Source organism: Primulina eburnea, chromosome 1 (assembly GCF_022965805.1).
Source record: "Primulina eburnea isolate SZY01 chromosome 1, ASM2296580v1, whole genome shotgun sequence".
NCBI lineage: Eukaryota > Viridiplantae > Streptophyta > Magnoliopsida > Lamiales > Gesneriaceae > Primulina > Primulina eburnea.
The window spans coordinates 59,678,061-59,705,661 of NC_133101.1; the positions used below are offsets into that span (position 1 = coordinate 59,678,061).

At 33.6% G+C, this 27,601-nt stretch overlaps 3 protein-coding genes across 3 annotated transcripts; 2 read left to right on the forward strand and 1 right to left on the reverse strand.

Moving 5' to 3' along the window:
* Positions 1–345: 345 nt before the first annotated feature.
* On the forward strand, positions 346–4,307 carry LOC140835341 (U-box domain-containing protein 13-like). The gene is made up of 4 exons (XM_073200833.1): positions 346–882; positions 1,544–1,660; positions 1,885–2,340; positions 2,785–4,307. Exons 1-4 carry the CDS (start codon positions 613–615, stop codon positions 3,934–3,936), a joined length of 1,995 nt encoding a protein of 664 aa, XP_073056934.1. The 5' UTR covers positions 346–612; the 3' UTR covers positions 3,937–4,307.
* A 13,826-nt stretch (positions 4,308–18,133) lies between these two features.
* On the forward strand, positions 18,134–21,332 carry LOC140835347 (putative E3 ubiquitin-protein ligase XBAT31). The gene is made up of 8 exons (XM_073200838.1): positions 18,134–18,605; positions 18,697–18,756; positions 19,034–19,105; positions 19,352–19,473; positions 19,590–19,730; positions 19,818–19,925; positions 20,178–20,436; positions 20,673–21,332. Exons 1-8 carry the CDS (start codon positions 18,426–18,428, stop codon positions 21,039–21,041), a joined length of 1,311 nt encoding a protein of 436 aa, XP_073056939.1. The 5' UTR covers positions 18,134–18,425; the 3' UTR covers positions 21,042–21,332.
* Positions 21,333–22,198: 866 nt separating this feature from the next.
* On the reverse strand, positions 22,199–25,470 carry LOC140835353 (probable protein phosphatase 2C 23). The gene is made up of 4 exons (XM_073200842.1): positions 23,565–25,470; positions 23,353–23,466; positions 22,568–22,832; positions 22,199–22,469 (listed from the first exon to the last, which is right to left on the reverse strand). The coding sequence occupies exons 1-4, from the start codon at positions 25,248–25,250 to the stop codon at positions 22,354–22,356; spliced, it is 2,181 nt and encodes a 726-aa protein (XP_073056943.1). The 5' UTR covers positions 25,251–25,470; the 3' UTR covers positions 22,199–22,353.
* Between the last annotated feature and the right edge of the window lie 2,131 nt (positions 25,471–27,601).

Here is a 27,601-nt window from a genome sequence, read left to right on the forward strand (position 1 = left end):
GATGTAGCCTATATTGGGTGAACCACGTAAATCTTTTTGTTCTTGTTGGTTGTTTTATTCCGCAATTTTTTGGGTACTATTATCATCGTGATCGGCATCGCTTCGGGGTGTAATTCCCAACAACTAACCGGCACCATCAAGTAAAAGTGGTTAGATTAATGGACCATCTATCTAAATTTAAATTTTAAAAAGCAGAAGTTTCCCATTTTTTTAATGGGATGGGTGGGTCTTCAGAACTTCCACATTATTAAATTTTTGAAAAATAGTTGGATCAATTTTGCATTATATTTAATTTTATCCAAATCCAAATCCAAATCCAAATCCAAATACTTTTTCACTCCAAATCCAAGCACAGCCTAAAAGCTTAATTCCACCATACCTTCACCAAATCCTACTCATCTCCGAGAAGCCTGATCCTGACCCTGACCCTGACCCTGACCCGAATCCGATCTTCACCTGGACCCTTGACCCGATCAGTTCTTCCAGCCATCCTTCAACTTGGGAACGAACCCACCTTCGTTGACTCCAAAACTCCGTCTGTTACTTAAATAAACTATCGTCTTTTAAATATAAATATATATTCTACATTTCTGTTCAGATCTCTTTGTGATAATGGACGAAGATAGAGCCGCGTTATCGCGGAAATTGATCGAAACAGTCGATGAAATTTCGGCGATTCCGGAGTACCGAGCTGCCGTGAAGAAGCAGTACATGAATCTAGCTCGGCGGTTGAAGCTGTTGTCTCCGATGTTTGAAGAAATTCGCGATAGCAAAGAGTCGATACCCGAGGATTCCATGAAAGCATTAGCTTCTCTAGTGAAAGCTCTGGAATCTGCCAAGGAATTACTGCTGTTTGGCAGCGAAGGGAGCAAGATTTATCTGGTCTGTATGGAATGGTCATTATTGATCTTTATTGTTGATTTTGGGAATTTTTTCATTCTCTTCAAGTTAAATCACATGGCCACAGTTTATAATGTTTTTCCTTGTTTTATTTGATCTCTTCGATTTTTGTTTGTCTGTGACTCTGTGCACTTTTCTTTCTGGAAAGTTGGAGATTCTAACTCGAATCTTGTATCTGATCAGAGTTTTTTAAAAATTATCGTTTCATTTTTCTTATATTGTTTGGTTAATCATGTATGAGTTGCTTGTCGCAAAAAATTCCGAGAATGGTGAGATGTTTATTAGCCCCTGCTAACTTTTTAATTCCATTGCTGAAAATGAAGGAAACACAAGAAAAGTAAATTTATCTTGTGTCTGGTGTAAGATTTGCTTTGGGTTTGAGGAATCTTGGTTGAGATTGTACGTTATCAAAATTTTCGTTACTGCAGGAATTATGGAAAATTCTGAGATAGTCCCTTAAAAGCGTAGGATTTTCCACTGATGGCAGTTAAATTAATCTCTTATTTTCCCTTCAGGCTGTGCATTTTTAGATTGCATTTATAATTTTTTGCGTGTTGTTGAAAGTTGAAACAAACATAATCTGCATCATGTTTTTCCCATTAAAATTAATTGTAGAATTAGAAGAATTCTTCTCCACTTACAGGTATTGGAGAGAGAGCAAATCATGATTAAATTTCAAGAAGTTACGGCTCAATTGGAGCAAGCGCTGAGTGGCATTTCATTCGAAAAACTTGATATATCAGATGAAGTAAAGGAACAGGTAAATACAGGCCCCTGCCATATATTGGGACGCTGTTTTATGCATCCATGATCACAAATTATGATTTCATCTGAGAACTTATGTACCGCAACGGTACATTTCACGTCACCAATGCACTTGAAGATGTTTGTTTGGTGTTGCTAAAAACCATCGAGAATGTGGCGGCTATTCACTTGATTGAGGGGGATAGTCTCTTATTCTATCTTTAAAACCATCTTTTTCAGGTTGAGCTTGTTCTTGCTCAATTCAGAAGAGCAAAGGGAAGGGTGGACGCACCAGATTTTGAGCTGCACCACGATCTTTTGTGCCTTTATAACCAGAGTAATGATGCTGCAGAAGATCCAGATGTATTAAGGAGATTGGTTAAAAAATTACAGCTTGACGGCATATCCGACTTAACTCAAGAATCAATAGCTTTGCATGAATTAGTTGCTGAAACTGGTGGGGATCCAGAGGAAAGCATAGAGAAGATGTCGATGCTATTGAAGAAAATTAAGGATTTTGTGCTGACAGTAAACCCCAACATTGACTCCACGGCAACGAAAAAGTCTGTTCCTGCAAGTAGCAGTGGGAAAACATTGACCGATGGAGATCAGACGAACCTTGTCATACCAGATGACTTTCGCTGTCCTATCTCATTAGAGCTAATGAGGGATCCTGTCATAGTATCAACAGGACAGGTATTGGTTCAAATTTTTTTTTTTGCCTTCGCGTTGTTAATTACTGTTGTTATTCGATGTTCTTCATCAGAATGTAGCCTTTGAATTGAATCTTGTCACTTTATTTCTTTTCTTGCTAATCTCTTTCAACGAAAGTATGTGCTGCAATCTTATGTCTTGAATGAAACCTCCATGTTTTGTGGTTACCTCTTTGTGCAATCAGTGGATGACTATCTTTTGGAGCACCAGAAGTAAATGATTGAAAACAGAATGACAAATTTATTGATAACAAAACGGGTATCTTGCCGTTTTTTTTATGCTGTTGATTTCACCCCTGGGGTCGACCCTGGTTTGTATTTATTTAACTAATTTTTTTCCTGTTATAGACATTTGAAAGATTTTACATTGAATAAATTTTGGTTCTTTCCTAGCTATTTAACTGGTAAATTCTTTTATTTATTGTAGACATATGAAAGGTTGTACATTGAACAATGGTTGCGGGAAGGGCATGGTACTTGTCCCAAGACACAACAAAATCTTACTAGCAATTCTGTAACGCCAAACTATGTTCTTCGAAGTCTTATTGCACAGTGGTGTGAGGCAAATGGGATCGAACCTCCAAAGCGACCAAGCAGTTATCGAGCCACTAAGACTACATCTGCATGCTCTCCTGATGAGCTTATCAAGATAGAGGCTCTTCTACATAAGCTAACATCCGCCAGCCTCGAAGACCAACGGTCTGCAGCAGGCGAAATCCGCCTGCTTGCCAAACGGAATGCAGATAATCGGGTGGCAATAGCAGAGGCTGGTGCAATCCCTTTGCTTGTCCAGCTTTTATCAACTCCTGATTCTCGAACTCAGGAGCACTCCGTTACTGCACTTCTTAATCTTTCAATATGTGACACCAACAAGGGGAGCATAATATCCTCTGGTGCTGTTCCTTGTATAGTTCTCGTGCTCAAGAAAGGAAGCATGGAGGCACGGGAAAATGCAGCTGCCACCTTGTTTAGCCTGTCAGTAGTTGATGAAAATAAGGTGACAATTGGCTCTTCAGGAGCAATTCCACCACTGGTAACACTTTTAAGTGAAGGCACTCAAAGAGGGAAGAAAGATGCTGCAACGGCACTCTTCAACTTATGCATATATCAAGGTAATAAAGGAAAGGCGGTGAGGGCAGGAGTTATTCCCACATTGATGCGGCTACTTACTGAACCCCAAGGCAGCATGGTGGATGAGGCATTGGCAATATTGGCAATATTGGCTAGCCATCCTGAAGGAAAGGCAGCCATTGGAGCTGCAGTGGCCGTGCCTGTTTTAGTTGATGTTATTGGTAATGGCTCCCCGAGAAACAAAGAAAATGCAGCAGCAGTGTTGGTACATCTATGCTCTGGAGACCAACAACACCTTGCTGACGCGCAGGAACTAGGCGTTATGGGACCACTTCTTGATTTGGCGCAAAATGGCACAGAAAGGGGAAAGAGAAAAGCTTCCTTACTGCTTGAACGGATGGATAGATTTGTAGAAACACATAAGCAGGTGAGAGTGCAGACTGAGACTCAGACTCAAAACTCAAACTCAGAATCAACTATCACAACCACGGCCACCGCCATCAGTTGACACTGTTAATAGATAATAATTGTTTCTATTTCTTTTTGGGTTGGTTTGTTTTCGGTCCTTATAAAGCGTTGAAGGAAAGGCATATAGAATATAGCTTGCTTGAAAGGGAAAAGGTGAAAAGATCACCTCTCCCAATGTTTAAGTAATTTATTCCGATTGATTAGTTGAGGACAATATCCACTAAAAAAATCCATGTAAAGGGATAGAATGCGGAAACAGAAGCAGATATCCTTTGGCATGCGCAGTTATCCTTTGGCATGATGTGGATATATTTCAACTTGAGAAATATGTAAACATCCTCAGTTTTTTATCGGAGAAGTTGTATTAAATCTCTAGCTCCTCAAATATATATTCTTGTGTTATATTTATGCGCATGCCACACCGGTGTAACCCTATTGACAAGTATATTATGAAACCTCCTAAAAATTCAACCTGGTACACCTGTATTTACACACACCAATGTTATAGCAAGTTGTGATGCTCAAGGTGCAACATTGGAAAAGCTTGACCCCCAGGTAAGCCGGCAGGGGGCTAGCTGTTCGCAAGAACCAAGCTTGCAACAATGAAAAGCTGCTATATTTATCATTAGGGAACTTTAGTTCCAACATGCTAATAGCTTTGCTCGGCTAATGGTTGCCCTATGTATGCATAGACATAGCTCATTACATATTATTTCATAAAAAGCCATCAATTTCTTCCCTTTGAAGCGTATGCATGTAAAAATAATGGACGACAAATACAGTCCTACGTAACATTTTCAACTCGAGGATCCATTTATAGATTTCTTGGTAAAAAAAAAAAAGATCAATGCAAGTGCAACTATGAAATTACCGGATGTAATATACATGGTAAAACTTAAAAACTTTGAAAACTATATTATATAATTTGATAATCTTTTTACTTGAAAACATAACTAGCTTAAGGTTGAACTAATTTACTAGAATGTCCTACTTTAGTTTGATCCATATGTTTAATCATTAATGATGAAAGACAATTCATCTGATATAGATAGAGGCATGAAAGAGTGTGTTAGTGACTTGATGGCGAAAATGATGGTTGTTCCCCCTCCAATACTGATTAGTGCAATTTTTACCCTTATATTATGATGAGTATCGATTTGAATTATGTTAGTTTTGGAACAGTGTCATGCGTTTTTATGTTTGTTTTATTATTTGCAGGAATTAAGACAACAATCAAGTATCATGACATTTTTAGGGTGAAAAGTGAACAAGGATGGAATGAAGAGTGAACGAGGAAAGACTTAAGTCGGTGTATTCAATCTAAACTTTTAATGACTTTTAATGACTATTTTTAAAAAGTGGACTTTTGTGGAGTTGATGGATTTTGATTGACTTTTATAGAATCTCATGGAATTGTAAAACATATTTCATAGACTTTTATAGACTTTTTTTCAAGATTTTTGTAGACTTTTGTAAACTTTTGTAAACTTTTATAATTGTGATTTATTTTTTTATTAATTTTTTTAAATAATTATTGGACATGTATAATCTATTAAATTTTAATTATTTTTTTTATTTATGAAAATGTAAATAAATTTTACTTATTATTTAAAGGTTAAATAAATTTAATTTGTGAAAAACGACAAATGAACTATCCAATTTATTGAAATCAAAATTTCAATTCTTTATGTCAATTCAATATATTAATGAACAATATTTTTATAAGTTCATAATAAAATTTTATTAAAATGAACAATTTATGAAATACAATAATCATAATGATTCAAGAAAAAAAAAAACAACAATTCATCTATTTTTACACATAAATATTGGCAATATAATAAATTCAAGATTGACCAATCATACCTTTGAATAGAAGAAATTTTTTTGAGAGAGAGAACCCTATAGATGGCTTGAGATAGAAGAGAGATAGCGTATTTTTCAAAAAAGAAAGTCCATCAAAATCTTTGGTATAGGTGGAAGAATATTTTAGATTTTCTGCAATTGTACATAAGGCTTCAAGGTTTGTACATGAAAAATAAAATAAGAATCCTTTAAAATCTATGGATTTTTTGGATACCTCTTGACTTTTGTAGAGTTTTAAAAAGTCAAGTTTGAATACCACATGACTTTTTAAAACTCTACCAAAATCCATGTTGAATACCACTAAACATATATAGAGTCATTAAAAGTTTAGATTGAATACCTCTAGATTTTAAAATTCCATAAAAGTCATTAAAAGTTTAGATTGAATACACCCCCTTAAATTCGAGAGATAGGTACCTCAGCGCCTACCTTCAGGCACCTCAGCGCTTGATGATGTAAGAAGATGAAATTGAAAGAGAGACGCTTCAGCGCCGAACATTCAACACCTCAGCGCCCGTGCATCAAGAGAACAGGCACCTTAGCGCTAGTCACAGGTGCCCCATTGACTAAGCCTCGCATATTGAATTTTCGAAAAGCTTATACATGCACCTAAACGCTCGTTATCAGTGCTTGGAGTCCTACAGAACAAGGAGACTTTGAGTTTTATAAGTTTAAAAGACCAACCCTAGCGGTTTTTAAAGGACTTTTTGCAGATTTTCGAGAACAAGAAGAGAAGACGAGTGAGAGACGAAACACATATATTGGAAAACGAGTGAACTGATATATCGTTCATTTCTAGATTTATCTCCTTCTCTCATCTAAGGCGGCAAGAATACGATGGTTCTATGCTTTATTGAAAGATCCATAACTCTCACACTAGATCAATCAATAAATTCTGTTACACATGTACCGCTATTTATGTAATTCCTAGTATGTTGTTATATATGATTTCAATCACATGATTTATTAAATCTCTATAACACAAGTTAACTTGTGTGAGGTGATTTAGAATAAATAATAAAAAACAATAATCTTAGTATAAAAAGTAATAATTTTTCATGGATGACCCAAATAAAGTATCCGTCTCACAAAATACGATCCGTGAGACCGTCTCACTCAAGTTTTTGCCTTTTTTGAACATTCACTCATGACTCAACACTTGTAATAAAAATGAGTGTACGTAGACACAAATAATAGAGTAGAGAAAGCAAACAAATTAACTGGTTCAGCAAATTAGAAATCAACGAAATTTCGGTTTGAAACATATATATAATATATGAATCATGGAAAAGACGATAACATGTATGATATACTAATACGGATGACAAATCAATTATATCTCAAGAACAAGATCGATAATATGAAATAACAAATTTCACTCGAATCCACAGCTTAATTTATTTCTTAACTTTCTTTATCTTACCACTACAAAATAATTCAAGAAAATGGGAAGGAAAAACTGATTCAATTTCATCGATGGAAACATCAAGCAAAGCTCTATCCATTTTTCTCTTTGTGGATGGCAGTGGTTTGGGTTTTCTGGGAGCAGGTGGGCATTCCTTACAGGTATCCACTGCTAATTTCGGCGTTATGCAGCCTTCTTCTTCTTCGTGATCGTCCCGTCTCGCGACTAGTTCAGGTTCTGAAGATGGCAGTTTGATATTCGAAACAGAAACTGAAAGCATGCCTTTGTCTTCTTTGTGGAGATTTCCAATGAAGTCGTGTTTCTGCATTGCATGCAGATCTAATTTCTCGGACAGAAATGCTTGATCGGAAACAATTTTTCTCGTCAAACCCATCAAGTAAATAGGCTCTGAATCACAGTACATGAAAGGTTCGAGACGTGTGAACTTTCCATAGATAAATATATGTGAGAATATTAATATCCGATGGAAGTCGTGGTAATATCGTGTCTAAGATTGGAGGAATAGAGAATGTGATTCTTTATACCTACACACACACACACATGTACATCTTTTAAGTTTATGTATTTGACTTTTTGTTGATGATTTTAGCTTTTCCGATGTATAAGGGGGGTTATTTTTCAAAGTTCTAATGTTAAATTTCTTGCATGATCCCTTTCTGGTGAGGAATCCAAAGCAAACAACTTTTCTTTCGAGTGGATTTTGTCAATCCTTGGAGTTGTCTTTCTAAATCATTTCCTATGTTTCACTAAAAAAACATTATGCGAATGACTTTGTGATTATATACCAACTTTTAGGAGATTTGCATTAAATTCCCAAGTGTAATAAATGAATACATTTCCGGATTTATTTGTAATAGTAAATCCATTATCCAATGAAATCATTGTTTCACATTTACCCATATCACCTTTCTGGTGTCTGTCAATAAAAATCCAAGTTGTTCATCGTATCATACGTACATATATTCTAGGTATTCGGTAATAAACAGTTTTTTTAATATCAAAATTTGTTTAAACTTCCTTTTTTACAATCATTTTTGAAACAAGTGGAAGCAAAAAAAAGGATGGTCCCAATTAAATAATTAAATTAGAGGTCTTGAATTCCATATTGAACTTTATTTTTTGAAATCACGAGTTTTAACATTTGTTTAAAAATTACGGCATGAAATTTTTTAAAAAATTAAGTGAGATTTAGCTACCTCAGTTGCTTAACTTATCATCGCAATCAACGTAAAAATTCAGATTTTTTTAATGAAAATTTATCAAAGAATGAGCATCGGATACTCTTCAATTTATATATGATGTTTGATTAGGTGAGAAGTATTTAATAGTAACCTGACTCAAATCGATACTCATTTTTTAAACATTTTTTTTGCAAAAAAAAATTGGTGAAGACGTTGGTTAAAATTGGATTTCGAACTGTAGATCTCATTTCAAACTTGATATTTTATGCTAGATGAGCTATAAGCAATTGGCAAAAGCATTTTCAAAAATTCGAAATCGGAAATGACGTTTTTTTCTTAAAAACATATTTTCATTTCATTCATTCATTTTTCTGTACAAGTTTATCATACAATCTTACATTTTCAATTGCTGATCTCAAAACATATGAGTTTGAACTGTAAACAAGAGAAGGAGAGCCTTTTATACCTCAAATCACAACTGCCCTTAGTGCTATCAAATTGGAACCAACTAGTTCAGATGATAAAACAGCAGATCACCTGAGTAATGACTTCATGTCATTACTTGTGAAGAAATTTGATAAATTCATGAAAAGAAACTAAGGTTCATTCCATAGGCAATATCAGAAAAACAGCTCTAAAAAATAACCAAATTCTTGCTATATTTGTCATAAGCCAAGACACTTTATTGCTGACTTTCCTAAACCAAAAAATGACAGTAGAAATAGCTCGCGATTTATTAGAAAATAAAAAAATATGAATGAATATCAGGTGACATCACTAACCTACTCATACATACATGATATAATATATGTATAATATAAAAATTATATACAGAACAAAATCAAGATATGAATTACTTTCTTTAACATAAATATATAATCCTTTTAAACTAATATAGTTAAAAATAAAAATAAAAAACGTATACATTAAAACCAAACATATATATCCATAATGTTGTCATTCAAGGGTGACAATTCAACTATTCCACACAACAAAATGGATTAGTTGCAAGCTACCCTATTCTTTGACTCTCCCACCACTCCAATAATGTAGTCCTATGATCGCGCATTCAACCAGATATTACAAGAAGTCGGTTGAATATGTAAATAATCCCAGAATCTGTTCGAATATTTTTAAAAAATAACCTGAATATTGTCAAAACCGGACAGACCTCTAACTCGTTTAATTTCACTCTTCATATTTTCGACGAAGTCGAAGATATATGTACAACTATATATAATTGTGTGTGCTAACTTCTAAACAATCAAACAAAAAAAAACCCTCATGTGAGATTGTTCATTAATGTGGCTGATTGATCATAGCCTTAGTCACATGCATGTACTAATACAAAAATAGGGGGGCAATGCATGTTGTTGTTGTAGTACTGTTATGTGAAGTGGAAACATGCGTGATTTTTTAGCAGATTTTGGATCCATGTTCCCACTTTGGATTTGGAAATTTGGCGATTCTTGAATTTATTTGGTTTCCCCCACTTTTCTTCAAGTGGGATGTAGATTTTTTGTAAATTACATAATGTTGCGGAGCAGCTTAAAGTGATGCATGGGGCCAAGATTCAAATAATGCATCATCAAGAGGGATGATGATTATGAGGAAATATATGCTTAAAGTTGGGGATCCAAGGAACCAAAGCTTGGAAGCTACTGAAATCCATGTCATTATATTAAGATATCACTTTTTTATATATCAAAAAAGTATTTCGGGAGAAAAAAGAATTTTTTATAGGGTAATTTGTAGAAAAATACATCTGTTAATCAATTTTTTAAGATTCAGTACCTATCAATTTTATTTTGTATTTTAATACCTGACAAGTGACCAACGTAGTTTTTTGTACATGTTTCAAGCATTTTTACTTTTTTACCATTTTTAATTAATAAAAAAGTATATAAATCCTTATTTTTGTTGGTCAAATTCTCTTTCCACTCATCATTCTCGATGTATTTTGATGACATGTACATTGAATTAAATAATTTTTATTTAAAAAAATTCACAAATAAGCATTGAACTCTTTGAAATACTTAGTTTTACTTGCGAAATACTTAATTTCAATTTTAAAATACTTGATTCAGTAAATAACATACTCAAAATATGTATTAAAACACTGGATATTCGAATATGCAATGAAAGTTCACCAAGTGTTCGTATTTCCATCCAAGATCCATTTGGATGGCATGTTCATTTCATTTAATTATTTTTTTGTTTTTAAAAAAACAAATTCGCAACTAAGCATTAAACTTTTTCAAGTAATTAGTTTTACTTGCGAAATACCTAATTGCAATTTTAAAATACTTGATTTGGTAAATGAGATACTCAGAATGAGAATTAAAATACTGGATATTCGAATATGCAACGCAAATTCACCAAGTGTTCGTATTTCCATCCAAGATCCATTTGGAAGACTTGTTCATTTCATTTAATTTTTTTATTTAAAAAAAAAAACAAATTTGCAACTAAGCATTGAACTTTTTCAAGTACTTAGTTTTACTTGCGAAATAACTAATTTCAGTTTTAAAATACTTGATTTGGTGAATGAGATACTCAGAATAAGTATTAAAATACAGGATATTAGAATATGCAACGTACTTTTCAAAAAAAAAAAAAGAATAGGCAACTTAAGTTCACCAAATGCTCGCATTTCCATCCAAGATGTATTTGGATGACATGTTCATTTCATGTAATTATTTTTTTTATTGTTAAAAAAACAAATTCGTAACTAAGCATTGAAATTTTTTCAAGTAATTCGTTTTATTTGCGAAGTACCTAATTTCAAATTTAAAATACTTGATTTGGTAAATGAAATACTCAAAATGAGTATTAAAATACTGGATATTCGAATATGCAACATAAGTTCACCAAGTGCTCGCATGTCCATCCAAAATGCATTTGGATAACTTGTTCATTTCAGTTAATTATTTTTTATTTAAAAAAATTCACAACTAAGCATAGAACATTTTGAAGTACTTACTTTTATTTGTGAAATACCTAATTTCTAAAATACTTGATTTGGTAAATGAGATACTCGGAATGAGTATTAAAATATTGGATATTCAAATATGCAATGTAAGTTCACCAAGTGCTCGTATTTCCATCAAAGATCCATTTGGATGATTTGTTCATTTCATTTAATTATTTTTTTTATTTTAAAAAAACAAATTCATAACTAAGCATCGAACTTTTTCAAGTACTTAGTTTTATTTCCGAAATATCTAATTTCAATTTTTAAATATTTGATTTGGTAAATGAAATACTCAAAATGAGTATTAAAATACTGAATATTCGAATGTACAATGTAAGTTCACCAAGTGCTCTCATTTCCATCCGAGATGTATTTGAATGACATATTCATTTCATTTAATTATTTTTTTTATTTAAAAAAAAAAACAAATTCGCAACTAAGCTTAGAACATTTTGAAGTACTTACTTTTATTTGCGAAATACATAATTTCAATTTTAAAATACTTGATTTGGTAAATGAGATACTAAGAATGGGTATTAAAATACTGGATATTCGAATATGCACGTAAGTTCACCAAGTGCTCGTATTTCTATCCAAGATACATTTGGATGACATGTTCATTTCACTTAATTACTTTTTTATTGTTAAAAAACAAATTCGCAAACTTTTTCAAGTAATTAGTTTTACTTACAAAATAACTATTTTAAGTTTTAAAATACTTTATTTGGTAAATGAGATGCTCATAATGAGTATTAAAATACTGGATATTCGAATATGCAGCGTAAGTTCATCAACTGCTTGCATTTTCATCCAAAATGCATTTGGATGACATGTTCAAGGACTTTTCAGCAGCCACAAAGCTTTGAAAGAGAAAAAAGGCTTGGAGCAATGAATTGAAGATTTTCGGAACAATGTTCTCCGAGATAATAGCCCGTGATAGGAACGAGTAGCATAATCCATGGATTTACAATTTACATATAAATATGAAGTCGGATACATGTCGATAGTCATAGTCCAGTAGGTCGAAAGCTAGGGGATTTAATAAAACAAACATGCAATTCACCATTGATAGGAAATCTCGTCGAAAGCATAGATCATTGTCGACCGAATTAAGAAGATTAGCGAGGGATAGGTGAACCGAGATTCTCCACAAATTCATTTCTCATTGAACTTTAATCAATCATTCTAGCTTTATTTATTTCATCATTTATTCCTTGAACAATTTCTTTAAGTTTTTATTTAATAATTGTAGTAGTAAACAATCATCTGAAGTATCACTGTTAAAAATTGAATAACTGAGAATAGGGGTGGGTACGGTACGGTATACCGTACCGAACTACGGTACCGTATACCGTACCGAAAATATCGGTATGGAATTTTTCCATACCGATACCGAAAATTCGGTATACCGCACATTCGGTATACCGAATTTTCGGTATGGAAAAATTTCATACCGGTACCGTACCGACACCGAAAATTTTGTCGGTATACCGACATTTTTTCGGTGTACCGAACTTAAATTTTAAAAAAATAATAATAAAAAATTATTTTCGGTATTTCAGTATTTACCGAAATACCGAAAAAAAAATATTCCATACCGATACCGAAAATTTCGGTACGGTATGATACCGTACCGAAATGTTCGGTATACCGATTTTTTCGGTAAAGTCGGTATTTTTTTAGGTACGATTTTTCGGTATTTCGGTATTTTTCCCACCCCTAACTGAGAATAATAATTGAGAAATACAGTCCTTAGAGGAACGATACTCGTACTCTTGTACACTATATTATTATTTGACATCGTGCACTTGCGATTATTTTGAGCTTGAGTATTATTAATTTTTACTAAGAATTTTACAATAAAAAGTTTTGCTCGATCACTAAGCATGGAACATTTTGAATTACTTACTTTTACTTGTGAAATACCTAATTTTAATTTAAAATAATTGATTTGGTAAATGAGATATTCATAATATGTATGATAGAATACTTGGTATTCGAATATGCAACGTAAATTCAGTCATGATTGGTTTTTTCAACTAAGATTCATTAGAATACTTATTCATGTAATTTATAGAAATGAAAACAGTTCATTACTGATCGTGAAGTAAGAGTAAGTTGTTTGTAGATCAAAATAAGCACTTACTTTTAACAAAAATATAGTAGCTTACTTGTCCCGGAGTAAAAGTAAGTTCTTTCTTTGTATGCCGAAATAAATTGTTATTTTTATTTCATAGAGAGTTATGAACAATGTATTTGTTAAAATTTCAATTGCATTGAAATTGCACCATAATGTATATTAGAAATATTCATTATTTTATTACCTATTCTGAGTATCTCATTTATGAAATCAAGTATTTTGAAACTGAAATTAGGTACTTATCAAATAAACTAAGTATTTTAAAAGTTTCATGCTTAGTTGAGAATTTGATTTTTTTTAACAAAATAGATATCACATGATAAGAATATGTCGTCCAAATGCATCTTCCAAAAAAAGACCAACACTTGGTGAATTTACGTTGCATATTCGAATATCCAGTATTTTAATACTCATTCTGAGTATCTTATTTACCAAATCAAGTATTTTAAATTAGGTGTTTCGCAAGTAAAACTAAGTACTTGAAAATGTTCAATGCTTAGTTACGAATTTGTTTTTTTTTAACAATAAAAAAATTAAATGAAATAAACATGTCATTCAAATGCATCTTGGATGGAAATACGAGCATTTGGTGAACTTACGTTGTATATTCTAATATCCAGTATTTTAATACTCATTCTGAGTATTTTATTTACCAATCAAGTATTTTAAAATTGAAATTATGTATTTCGCAAGTAAAACTAAGTACTTCAAAAAGTTCAATATTTAGTTGTGAATTTGTTTTTCTTTTAAAAATAAAAAAATTATTTAAATGAAATGTACACGTCATCCAAATGCATCTTGGATGGAAATACGAGCACTTAAGTGAACTTACATTTCCTACTAGAATATCCAGTTATATATTAACTTTTATGAGTATCTCAATTATCAAATCAAGTATTTTAAAACTGAAATTAGGTATTTCGCAAATAAAACTAAGTAATTGAAAAAGTTCAATGCTTAGTTGCGAATTTGTTTTTTAAAAATAAAAAAAATAATTAAATGAAATGAACAATTCATCCAAATGGATCTTGGATGGAAATACGAACACTTGGTGAACTTGCGTTGCATATTCGAATATCCAGTATTTAATACTCATTCTGAGTATCTCATTTACCAAATCAAGCGTTTTAAAACTGAAATTAGGTATTTCGCAAGTAAAACTAAGTACTTGAAAAAGTTCAATGCTTAGTTGTAAATTTGTTTTTTTTAAGAAAAAAATTTTAAAAATTAAATGAAATGAACAAGTTATCCAAGAGCACTTTGTGAACTTGCGTTGCATATTCGAATATCCAGTATTTTAATACTCATTCTGAGTATCTTATTTACCAAATCAATTATTTTAAAACTGAAATTTGATATTTCGCAAGTAAAACTAAGTACTTGAAAAAGTTCCATATTTAGTTGCGAATTGTTTTTTGTTTAAAATAAAAAAAATAATTAAATGAAATGAACATGTCATCCAAATGGATCTTGGATGGAAATACGAACACTTGGTGAACTTGCGTTGCATATTCGAATATCTAGTATTTTAATACTCATTCTGAGTATCTCATTTACCAATTTAAGTATTTTAAAATTGAAATTTGGTATTTGGCAAGTAAAACTAAGTATTTCAAAAAGTTCAATGCTTAGTTATGAATTTGTATTTTTTAAAATAAAAAAATATTTTAATTTAGTGTACATGTCATCAAAATACATCGGGAATGATGAGTGGAAAGAGAAGATGACCAACAAAAATTAGAGATTTATATAATTTTTTATTAATTAAAAAAGGTAAAATGTAAAAATACATAAAACATGTAGTGAAAACTAAGTTGGTCTTTTTGTGAGGTATTAAATTACAAAAAAAAACTGTTGGGTACTGAATCTTAATTAAATCGTTGACAGAGGTATTTTTCTCCAATTACCGTTTTTTATTCCGTCTGACACCAAATTATATTAAGAAAATTGAAGTGGACAATAAGTTTTAACCAACAAATCTAATTTACTATTGAATATTTAGTTTTCGAGATTTTTTTTAAAAAAAATAATTTGAAAAATAAGGTAGATGATGGAGTTTTACAAAATTAATGTGAACCACCACCTTCAATGACGGACATTTGCAATATATTTTGCAGCGTCCAAGCTGTCATCTGCAGCTGCAAATGATAGTTTGTCAACATGGCAGCGGACACTGTATTTTTTTTTTTGAATTTGGACATATATATTATTAATAAAAATAGATCACTTTAAATGGTGAGTTAGTCAACCGGTTTTTTTTTTAAAAAATCATTTATTTGTAAAATATTAATTATTTTCTCTTTAAAAATATTGAACTTATTTTTGTTTTTTAAAAATATTTATTTAAATATGTATTTGTTTAATTTTCGAAAAAAAATATATATGTGTATCCATTCATTTTTTTTATTTTATTATCATTAATAATATGACTAATAAAAAAATAGTTGGAATATGAAAATTTTAAAATTTTATGCAAATTTTTTGAATTTTTACTCTTTTTATTTTTTTAAAAAAATATTTTATTTATTTAAATATATGTTGATTTAGTTTTCAAAAAAATAAAAGAATTCCTGTATGTGTATATTATTTTTAATTTTTTTAAAATTAATTGATTTGAGTTCCAAGTTCCAACTTTCATTTTTTGTAAATAGACTAATTTGAAAGATAAATCACTTTTTATTTTTTTCGTAGGCAAACATTTTTGAATCTGTCTAAATTTTCTAAAGATAAATTTCTTAATATTTTTAAAATAAAACTTTTTCTAAATTGTTAATCGGTTAACCATTTTAAAGTTATTTATCTTTCAAATTATTCAATTAAAAAAACCCAATTTTCATTGACTTCTAAAATGTAGAAAATGTCATGTTGTGGGTTTCACTATAATTCTAATCCGTTATTTATTTAAATTTGTGATGAGTGATGCAATGCAACGCAATCATGGCACATAATTAATTAAACCTCATGCTTTAATCATATTGTTCCCAACTCCCACTGTTGTGTGATTTTCTGTGATTAGCAAAATCATGTTTGGTGAATTTTGATTATTTAGTTACATTGTTAATTATATTAGCACTTCTCATTAAACAAGCGGCGTTCCTTGTGAATATCCATAATGTTGAAAATATGATTCTCTTTACTCTCATATGGGGCTGCAATTGAGTCTTCGTCTCGTACTAAAAAAAATTTCTGATTAGCAAAGGTCTTTTTCGTCGCTAAAACCGTCGCTAAACAAATTAGTGACAACCCGTGGGATTCTTTACAAATAAAATTTTAATAGTTGAGCTTGAGTAACTTAGGTATTACTTGAGTTGAACATACGTTGAGTTCGAAAGGCAGTCACATGCAGATTTTGTTGTCCTAGTGCACTTTCTCCCCATATGAAAAAAAAAAAAAAAAAAAAAAAAAACCCTTTTCTTTACCATGTGAAGATATATTCTGACGATAGTGAATTCGGTTCCTAACCAAAAACACACATGACCCCAACATGAAATTAATAATATTTAAAATCCTGCATTATACTAATTAATAGTAAATCCCTGAAAAATGGTGTAAATGTATTTTTCAGTTTAGATAAGATGTTGGGTAAAAACTTGTGTGAGACAGTCTCACGAGTCGTATTTGTGATACGGATATCTTATTTGGGTATCCATGAAAAAATATTACTTTTTATGCTAAGATTATTGCTTTTTATTGTGAATATCAGTAAGTTTGACCCGTCTCACAGTTAAAAATTCGTGAAATCGTCTCACCAAAAGAGATACCCTGAGATGTTTTTATATCAATGAACTTTATATCGATTTGACTAAAAGATAAGGTCCTTAATGTGAAGCAGCCCATGATGATATAGTTTGGGTTCACTGCTACAAAAGCAGGCTCAGGCCCATTTTATTATGACATTTCCAAATTTTGTCATCTCTGTGATTGCAAACAAAAGAAGTTCGACATTATAATCACGGGACAGTGCGACGTTAAATGGAGCCCATATTTACAGTTTTAATATGGCCCTCACAAAAGTTATCATCGGATTCAACGAGACAAATATATCTATATATATATATATATATATATATATATATATATATATATAGATGATGATTTCACCTTAAGTCAAAGACAACTATGAAATTAAATAATATTGTTAAACCCGTGTGTTTATTTTCAAGATTTGTCCAAGGGAACCTCAAATTTCGCCAGTTTTCTCTAATTTACTAATAAAGAAGTCATCATGGTGTAAAGGTCACAAGTTGATTCCAAATTTGCACCAAATTAGTAATATAATATGACCAACTCTACATTTTTTTTATTTTCTTCTTCGTTTTTTGGTGATTTTTATTTGTTAACAATTTACTCACTTAACTTAAATTTCGAATTTAATAAAATCATGTCTGAATCCAAGCATTTTATTACTATTAATCCATAATTATTATCAAATTGAGGAGCAATCGAGTAGGTATGTGAAGATGACCAACCGGCCCCAACGAAATATATATATATATTTTTTAAAATAAATTTTATATAAAATAAATAAATATGAAAAAAAAAATATTTCTTAATAAATATAGTAATATTCTGAACTTGTTTTTCAAAGGTATATGGTGAAGAGTGGCAATTTGAACAGAAAGCAAAAGACCAATCGACATTGAGTCTCAGAGTTGAACAATCAAACGACAACAGGTACTCTGTTCCTTTCTATTATTGTAATGGCAGTGTATTATTTGGGAATCTAACTGCCCGTAAAATATCTCACTGCTGCCCGTCCTCACACGCTCTCTCTGACACGGTCAGCTTTTCTTCCTCCCTCCCAATAAATAACTATGTAAAGCACTTTCCTCACCACCCGCCACCACGTCCAGACGGTGGCGCATATCTCCGGTTGGAGTAGGACCGACGCCACCTGTACGTACAAAGCGATCGCATGTATTGATTTTGAGGAGGAGGAATAATGGGTCAGGGTCTGAGTTGCGGAAGTAGTGATGAGTTGGGGTTGTTCAGTGCGGTGCAACTGGGAAATTTGGAAACTGTCAAGGAAGTTATGGGCAAGAATTCAGCTTTTGTTCACAGCTCTACGGTGTATGATCGCAACTCGGTTTTGCATATTGCTGCCGCCAATGACCAGATCGAGGTGGGATTTTTTAATTTTGTTTCTCCGGGTTTATGAAGTTTCTTTGCATGTTTAATTTGGTTTTTGGTGGTTTCTCTTTTGTGGGTTTCAGGTTCTTTCTTTTCTTCTGGACGGATCTGTCAATCCGGATGTGTTGAATCGACTCAAGCAGGTACTGTGCCATTTTATTTCTTTTCTCCTTTTAATTTGTGTATAAATAATGTCAGCTTGAGGGTAAAGTTAGGAGTTTGAGTCGAAAATTATGGATGTGCAGTCCTTCGCTTGTAGACGTTCCCATGAATTTAATATTACCAGCAACCTATTTTATTGCGGGAGGGGAATTTTTTCAGGTTTTTAAAAAAATTGCTCATGAATTTTTACTTTTTTTTTCCGTGGGTGCTACTGACAAATTAAAATTTTGATCTTGGGTGTGATTATATTGTTTGTAGACTCCATTGATGTTGGCTGCAATGCGTGGCAATATCTCCTGCGTGAAGAAGCTGATTGAAGCTGGTGCTAATGTATGTATACCAAACTAAGTTTCATTCTTGGCATTCTTATTCTCCGAATGCCAATATTAGGATAATTCTAATGTGCAGAACCTGAAATAATAACAAGTGGAACGATGGAAGTTTTATATAAGTTTTATATAAAACTTCATTTCTTTAAATATGTAAAAGCAACAAGTTTTGATACTATTTCTCGGTGGAGTGAAGGGTGAATTCGAATGTTACTTTACAATGCCTAACTTTTAGCTTTGGAGACAGATTTTAATGTTTGATTCGCGTAGTGGGAGAACCTGCTTGCATTATGCCGCTTACTATGGCCACTCTGACTGCCTTCAGGCCATTTTATCGGCTGCCAGCACCTCCCCAGTGGCTGCTTCTTGGTGGGCCCTCTTCCAGCTTTGATTAACCTAGTACGATACAGTGATATTCCTTCTAATCTTTCATTATAAGGCGCAGTTCTCATCTGTTTTTCAAACCGTGTAAAAAATTGTTATAGGGGATATTCCCGTTTCGTCAGCATTAGAGATCGTAAAGGAGCAACACCGTTGCACTTGGCTGCTCGTCAAAGACATCCTGAATGTGTTCACATATTGTTGGACAATGGAGCCCTTGTTTCTGCTTCAACTGGTGGATACGGGTAGGGTAATGTTGTCAATGCAAGTCCTTAGTCGTGCCCAGGGTGTATTTGACATGGTTTTTCTTATCATCTTGTGCTATACTACAGCTTTGCGGGTAGTAATCCCCTGCACTTTGCTGCAAGAGGAGGTTCTCTTGATTGCATTAGAGAGTTGCTGGCTTGGGGTGCAGATCGAATTCAGCGAGATGTATCAGGGTATTTTTCTTGTAACTTTTTCATTAGTTTTTATGTACAGAAAGCAACTTACACTTGGTTAATCTTTTGCATGCTTGCTACAATAAAACATCATTTACTTGTCAGCTTCTTCATAAGGAATATTGTTTATTACTTTTGTCATATGGAAGGAAGAAACTTTCAAGACAAATAGACGCAGGCAGTTTTTTCATAATATCATTTCATTTTCCAATGAACGTAACATAAATGTGGATTTTTGTTAACATGATTCAGGAGAATACCGCACACAATAGCTTTAAGGCATCACCATGAAGCATGTGCAGCTTTGCTGAATCCTTCATCCCCAGAGCCTCTTGTCTGGCCGTCATCTTTGAAATTCATAGGCGAGCTTAATCAGGAAGCAAAATCTCTGTTGGAACAGGCCCTGATGGAGGCCAATAGGGAGAAGGAAAAAATTATATTAAAAGGAACCGTTTGCTCGCTGCCATCTCCATCAGCATCTGACTCTGGCTTTGATGATAACATATCTGAGGTAATCCACTATTATCTCTGTAAGACGTTCCTTTCTATCTGCTGCATCTCCCCTGACCTCTATGTGCATATTAGACGGAGGACTTGTAGGCCTACGAGAATGTCTTTCTTTTTTTTGATAAAGTAATTTCTCTATATAAATACACAAGAATTTTACATAAAGGTTCATGATCCAATCTTGGCAATTATGTATTGGCTCGAAGGAATCATGTGATCTATCCAAATTTTCTTTTGTAGGCAAGTGACTCGGATCTTTGCTGCATATGTTTCGATCAAGCTTGCACCATTGAAGTTCAAGAATGTGAGCACCGAATGTGTGCGCATTGCACACTTGCCTTATGCTGTCACAACAAGCCCAACCCTACAACCGCGTGCCACTCTGTACCCGTTTGCCCTTTCTGCAGAAGTAGCATTCTCAAATTAGTGGTGGCTAAGGTGGTTAAAACTGAAAATGACATTCCTAAAAAATCTTGGAGGTCTCTGAACTGGAGTGAGGGAAGTAGCAGCTTCAAGGGCGTATCGTTTGGGAAAATGGGTGGCCTTGGTTCAGGCACGATTATATCCGAGGACGAATGGCTCGATAAACCATTAACTCTGGATACATAGCAGCACCCCCCCCTCCTCGTGTATCCAGAGCATCGACTTGGGATCGAAGGGATCAAATTCACTTTAAGTATATTATTTTTACAGAGCTTAATAAATAAGTGAATCTTTCACATCATCAGGTATGAAATCACTTGTTTGTAAAATAGCAAGGGTGTTGATTCTTTTCAATCTTGAACTTTAAAATTATTATATTCGTTGCTTCCCTGTCTTGTGAAACTTGTAACAGTAACGCATAAAAGTTTTGTGTATAAATGTGAACCTAGTCAATGAAAATGTACTAGTTTCTACATAGTCGGCCTTTCGTGAAACTGGGGAGACATTGCAATGAATAATTTGGACAGAAGACCGCTGCATGTCATGCCGTCATTGTCCTATATTTGGTTTTATTTAATTTAATGTTACTCTCTGTCAGTCATGATAACTTCTTTTTTCATAACTATTTTGCCATCATTGATTTTAACTAATTTTACTGAATATTCTATCTATTTACTCTTTACGACGGGTCAAATATAAATTTTATATATCAAAATTCATAAAAATATGAAAGACTTACATACTCTAATTGTATTAAAATAAAGTGATAAACACTATCGATATAATATAGATTAACCTATATATAATTCGTGTTTCTGTGTCAAGTAACTTTTTTACAGCCTAAAAATTGCGCCAATAAATACATGTTAGGAACAATGAGATACAAATATTACATCTAAGCATAGCCTACTTGAATTGTTTGTCCAATATTAATGATTTTCTGGCAGGTTCTCTTCCACCACCATTACTGATACATATCTGATATCTACTCCTTCCCCAACCACAAATGCATTTATTCCTTTATCTGCTCAAAATTAGTTAGTAGTTAAGTTTTAAGAATTAAGGGGTTCGACCACATTGCAAGTCCTACATTTTGATGGATTTTTTAAACAACCTGGCGTCCATATACATTGCTAGGTCTGGTTACATCTATTTTTTTTATTTATTACATTTATTTCTATTATGATAAAAAGATATTATGATAAGTTTTTATGTTTAAAAACTCACATTTCAAGCTCTTTTTATACAACAAATATTAAATTTAAGCTCCCCAAAACAAAAGAAATAAATTCTTGGGATGTCATTTATTTCAAAAATTTACAATTTGCTATGGCAATAGATGATGGAGGAATGTTCATCTTTACAATACCAACGGCCAAGTTTCTCTTAAATCTCAAAACTTAGTCGTCTTCATAGAGAAAAATCACAAATGGGTGTCCCTAGCTTTTTCTTTGCTTGGAAAATTATACAATTATCAGTTCTACTTGGTTCTCACTCATTATGCACAAGATCTCCAAATTCTTCCTTCCAAAGAGATGACAATAATCGAGACATCGTCATGGTAGCGACGTCTATCACCTTGTGGTATCTCGAGCAACTCGTGAAAATCTATACCTGAAATCGAACGTAAACAGCAGATGCGACGTTTTTAGCATTCCATATCATGAAAGGAAATATAAACATTTTGTTGAACGTAAATAATACATATGTACCTGCTCGTTTTGCTGCACGAAACAACAGTTCCTCGACCAGATGTTGTGCAGGATCTCCCTCTGGTGACCAAGAGATGAAAAGTTCCACTTCTGATACAGCTTCTTCATTTGTGAAGTATTGGTAAAGTCCGTCCGATGACAATATTAGAAACCGATCTCGTGATCCTAATCGGTGATGGTGAAGTGAAGGGATGCAGTTTATATATGGTGATGGCCCGACATAGTCGATTCTAAACATTTCTATAAGTGCATTGTTCCATTTAGGCTGCAGAAACAAAATCAAGAATAAAAATGAGCTACATTTAAAAAAAAATCTACTCCACTCTTTAGCAAATTGTATTCTTGACAATCAATTTCAGTATAATCTCTTCAAATTCCTAAGGTATGAAGGAAAGCTATTGCTGATATGAAATCAGCGATATTTTTTTCAGTGTCGGGCCCGCCCCAAAAAAGGACTCAAAAACCAGAAAAGCAACCAATTGTCCCACAGGAATTCCAACTTTATACTGAGATTACTAATCCGTGTAGTTGTATATCGCATGATAGTGAAATACAGTAACAAATTTATCATAAAAATATCAATGAAAAATCCAAAAACACGAAAAATAATATGCTCCTAGACAAGTAAAGAAAAGTCACTTTTCTCTGCCTCTTGGCGTTCTCACAGGTTCTCATAATATACCACCAATCCTCTTACTTTCGATCTTTATTCGTTGGTAGAACATTTCATTGTCATGAATAAAAGAGAAATCTGCTTATTAAAAAACTTATCTAACACGCCGCACCTGTTTGAGAAAGCCAGCACCAAAAGCCCGAGTCACCTTTAGCGAGCCTTTTACACGGTCATTAATCACTGCCGAAGCATCATCGGGATGCTCATTTCTAACCCTCGCAACTTCCTGAAGACAAAAGACAACAATATACAGCGAAATGATCAATCAAACACGAGCAACACCAGAACAAATAAAAAAAATCGGTTTCATTTAGCGGGTTTTACCTCGTCAATGGAGGTGCTATGATCCATGGTTAACTGGCAACTAGCCAAACTCGGCTGCAAATTCGACGTATCGCCATCGAAAGACTCGAGATCATACAATGTTTCCTCGTTGATTCTTTCCAAATCTTGGCTCCAAAGATCGGGCTCTTTCTTCTGAGCCAAAACAGCTCGACTATCGCCCACATTCAATACGTAAAGGTCGTCTCCCTTCATCAACATTACAAGAACACAAGAACCCATCAAGGCCAACTCAGGATTATCCATAACCATTTTATCAGCAAGATCTAGATAAGCATCCTCTGTTTTCTTCAATGCTTGTGAAAGAGCCTTTAACACTTCAGTATGATTAGTCGCATCTGTGCCATTCGACCTGTTTTTGTTCAATTGTTCCTTTAATCTTCTATCAAGTTCCAATCTTTCCCTATCCCATTCACACCTCCATCTCTTCTGATTGTCCTCCCATTTTTTCGCAACGCTGCGGTGCTTAATCTTTGAATATCTTCCCCTCCTTTTCCTGTACCAGTTATCTCCGTTTGCATGAGGGTAGTTCTCTAGTTCTATACATTTTGAGCAGCTATTGATCGTTCTATCCCGTAAAGATTCATCAGTCAAACTAGGATTTGGATTACAGTCCGGTTTTATCGAACAGGAATTGTCTATTGCGGCACATGGATTTGAAACGGATGAATTATCAGACTTGTCATTCTCATCCCAAAGCAGACCTTTCAGCTCTTTATGTACAGCTGAATACAAATTGGACAGCAGATAATCCGGTGCATCGGGGCCATTAAATCCATCGTAAATTCCCACGAAAACCCATCCATGTTCCTCGGAAACCACTACATGAACTCGATCCTCGCCGGCTTTTCCCTGAGCCCACTGAAGATTCTGGTTTTCTAGTGAATCGTAGTCATCCAAACTATATTCGCTGCTGAAATTAACACTACTGATTGTTAATTCATTTTGCTTCTCCGACCCCACTATCCAATCGTGTTCCTTCATCGAAACCACGCCTTTGATTGGTGCAACAATGGATTTCTGACCTCTAATGATGCCTTTCGAAAAGGCCCGCCTAACGGCCCGAATAAACGACCCTTTTCTCGATCTGTGCCGGAACGCAAATCCGCCATGGGAATAGCTTCTCGGGAACTGATCAGAGCCACCCTTGTCTAGAGGGCCCGAGAACATCCCACGATCAAGTGGGCCCGACATGAAGCCTCTCTCAATCGGGCCTGACATGAATCCCCTCTCCATCGGGCCTGAATTCGGAATCAAGCCGGATTTAAACAACGGTCCAGAGTATATAGACGAATTTCTCGGTACAAGCTGAAGAGGGATGGAAGCAAATGAGGTTGAGCCCTCGAACGCGGAGGCCCGGTCGATACTGTTGTAAGAGTAAAGATCGAGCGAAGCCGTGGACAGCGGGGTCGAAGTATTGGCACTCACGGAGGCGCCGGAAATCAACTTAAACGTGGTCGTTGCAGGTTCATCAAATTCGGAATGAACTTTAGAGGATGAGAGCCGCGTCAACTCTGGCCGGACGTAGCAGAAGGAATGACCCAGATCATCCAACGGATCTGATATCATCAAACCCGCCTCCATATCCTTCCTCCGCCGCCGAGTATAGTCGGCGGTGGGTTCCATTCCAGTGAAACAAACCGTCAGCTTCCCCACTCCGTTGCCCATTTACGTACTTGTTCTTTAGCCAAAAAAAGAAGAAGAAAAGATTAAACAAACGAACTCAAATTGTTTTCAACAGAGAGAATGGAGTAGTTCAGTTTGTTCATATCCAGCGATAAAAATGTGCAATTATGAGTAGGAGACAGAGACAATAAGCGGTAAAGTTGAGAGAGAGAGAGAGAGAGCCGTTGACTTTGGGTGGACAATAGGACTGGAATCGGGGCTAGGTGGACGATGCTTTGTTTTGTATTTATTTTATTATTTTAGTAAGGGGACAGAGGTTGACCTGATAAATGTTGAATTGGACGGGTTAAGGTTTTCGTTTCTCCACGCGCATCATATTGCGCGTGCCACACATTATTCTCTATTTACGCAGATGTTTTTTTTTTTATTTTTTTACAGCCACAATACAAAAAATTAGTATATATCCATCGATATTAATAAATAAATATATATATATATATTATTTTTAAAAAAAATTATGCAAATATCATTATAAAATTTCGAATAAAATGAATCCGCGAGTAAAAAGGAAGCAATTTTTCTAATCAATTAGTTTACATAAAATGTATATAAACAGATAATATACTTAGGATTTTGTTTCAGAATGTTCATTTAATTTATTTTGCAGTTTCGATACAATCAGCTTTTTATATTTTAAATTAGAAATGATAATAAATATAGAAATTATTTTGATAATTGCCGTTAAATTATCTCTTGATACTCTACCTTAAATTGGAATTAAATCGAATTTTTTTTTAGAGAAAAATAAAATTTGTCATAAAATTGGCTATCGAACTCATTGATGTCATATTTTCACGTGCTTTACGTAAATTTTCGAACTAAAACAATAAACTGAAAAAACAAATTAATCAGATAAAATACATTGAACAAACTATGTGCAACATAAACATACCATTTTTATTAAATTGTGTATAACATTTAAATACATTCTCATCAAAAGAATCATCTATACCCCTTAATATTCTAAATAATGACTCGTAAATTTAAATTCATTTGATTTCGAATTAATGATATGTGTGCTTGTCGATCAAGTCCCTTAATATTCTATTATGAAGTTCATGTCCCACAATGGTTATAAATAAATGTTTGAACGAGTAATGAGCTATATATTGATTCATACAATAATTTTAGTTACCCAATTTCGTAAAACATTAGAGTTGTTGTCAAGAGATCCATTGTATTGTATAGTTGCGTATATGTAGACTTGGATTGGAGACGTGACAATGCTTTCCCAAAAATAGCCTCACAAGTCACCAGATAAACAGGATTTGATATTTTATACTCTATCCAAGTATTATATTGCCACATATATTATATTGACAAAAATTTATGTGAGACGGTCTCACGGGTCGTATTTGTGAGACAGATATCTTATTTAGGTCACCCATGAAAAAGTATTACTTTTTATTGTGAATAAGGGTAGGGTTGATCCATCTCACAGATTAGATCCGTGAGACGGTCTCACATGAGACTAACTCAATTATATTTTCTCATATTTGAATTATTTCGAACAAGTCATCAATATTTACTAAATTGTTGAGAACAATAAAGAAAGGTCGTTTGTTGATGGCCTTTGGCAAGTAAATTAACCAGCCAATTTCTGTTGTTCATGGCGAACTTTTGGCAATTAGGGAGGGTGTTAGTCTCCTTTACGAAATGAATTTTAGAGATGTGCAGGTGGCATCTGACTCTCTTTTGGCAGTGCAAGCAGTCACTACCGACAAAGAGGACCATGGCTACACTGGAGCTTGTGCAGCAGAGATTTTACCCATGTTAAAGCAGCCAGTTGTTTCAGAGATAGTACACGTTCGTAGGGAGGCTAATAGAGTAGCTCATACTATTGCTCAATTTGTTTTTTCTTCCCCTTCATCTTTTGTATGGGTGAATGGTGAATTTCCTTCTTGGTTGAGTAGGACTTGTAATGGAGGATCTAAAATAATAAAATTGCAAGCTTTCTTGTCAAAAAAAAAAAAAAAATATATTATAGAAAAAATAACAAATACTAGAAATCCTCATACCCAATTACTTATTTATTTAATCGAATAAAAAATCCAATCTATATCCCACTCCATTCGGGTCATATATCATATTCTCTATCAATTTGAGACAAAATTGTCATTCCTAAGCTTCCATGGCCTAGTTTGAATGAAGGATATTAAGAATTTGGAAACGTGGAATTAATTCATCGATCGTCCATCAACGTGTGCCTACACCCCATATCAACGGTTGAGATTCCACTTCATGGGGGAAAAAAAAAATTAAAAAAAAAATTGTACCAGAAAAAATTCCAGCTCTTGGATGTACCCTGCAGGCACTGCCTGCAGGGGTAAGAT

What these genes read in the sequence shown, in the direction of transcription:
- LOC140835347 (XM_073200838.1), top strand. Translation starts at nt 18,426, where the DNA reads ATGGGTCAGGGTCTGAGTTGCGGAAGTAGTGATGAGTTGGGGTTGTTC. An exon ending in TGATTGAAGCTGGTGCTAAT is followed by an intron (nt 19,106 to 19,351) that starts GTATGTATACCA and finishes CTTTGGAGACAG; the next exon opens with ATTTTAATGTTTGATTCGCG. An exon ending in TTGATGATAACATATCTGAG is followed by an intron (nt 20,437 to 20,672) that starts GTAATCCACTAT and finishes TTTCTTTTGTAG; the next exon opens with GCAAGTGACTCGGATCTTTG.
- LOC140835341 (XM_073200833.1), top strand. Translation starts at nt 613, where the DNA reads ATGGACGAAGATAGAGCCGCGTTATCGCGGAAATTGATCGAAACAGTC. An exon ending in AAGGGAGCAAGATTTATCTG is followed by an intron (nt 883 to 1,543) that starts GTCTGTATGGAA and finishes CTCCACTTACAG; the next exon opens with GTATTGGAGAGAGAGCAAAT. An exon ending in CAGATGAAGTAAAGGAACAG is followed by an intron (nt 1,661 to 1,884) that starts GTAAATACAGGC and finishes CATCTTTTTCAG; the next exon opens with GTTGAGCTTGTTCTTGCTCA.
- LOC140835353 (XM_073200842.1), bottom strand. Translation starts at nt 25,250, where the DNA reads ATGGGCAACGGAGTGGGGAAGCTGACGGTTTGTTTCACTGGAATGGAA. An exon ending in GTGCTGGCTTTCTCAAACAG is followed by an intron (nt 22,833 to 23,352) that starts GTGCGGCGTGTT and finishes TTGTTTCTGCAG; the next exon opens with CCTAAATGGAACAATGCACT. An exon ending in TCGTGCAGCAAAACGAGCAG is followed by an intron (nt 22,470 to 22,567) that starts GTACATATGTAT and finishes GTTCGATTTCAG; the next exon opens with GTATAGATTTTCACGAGTTG.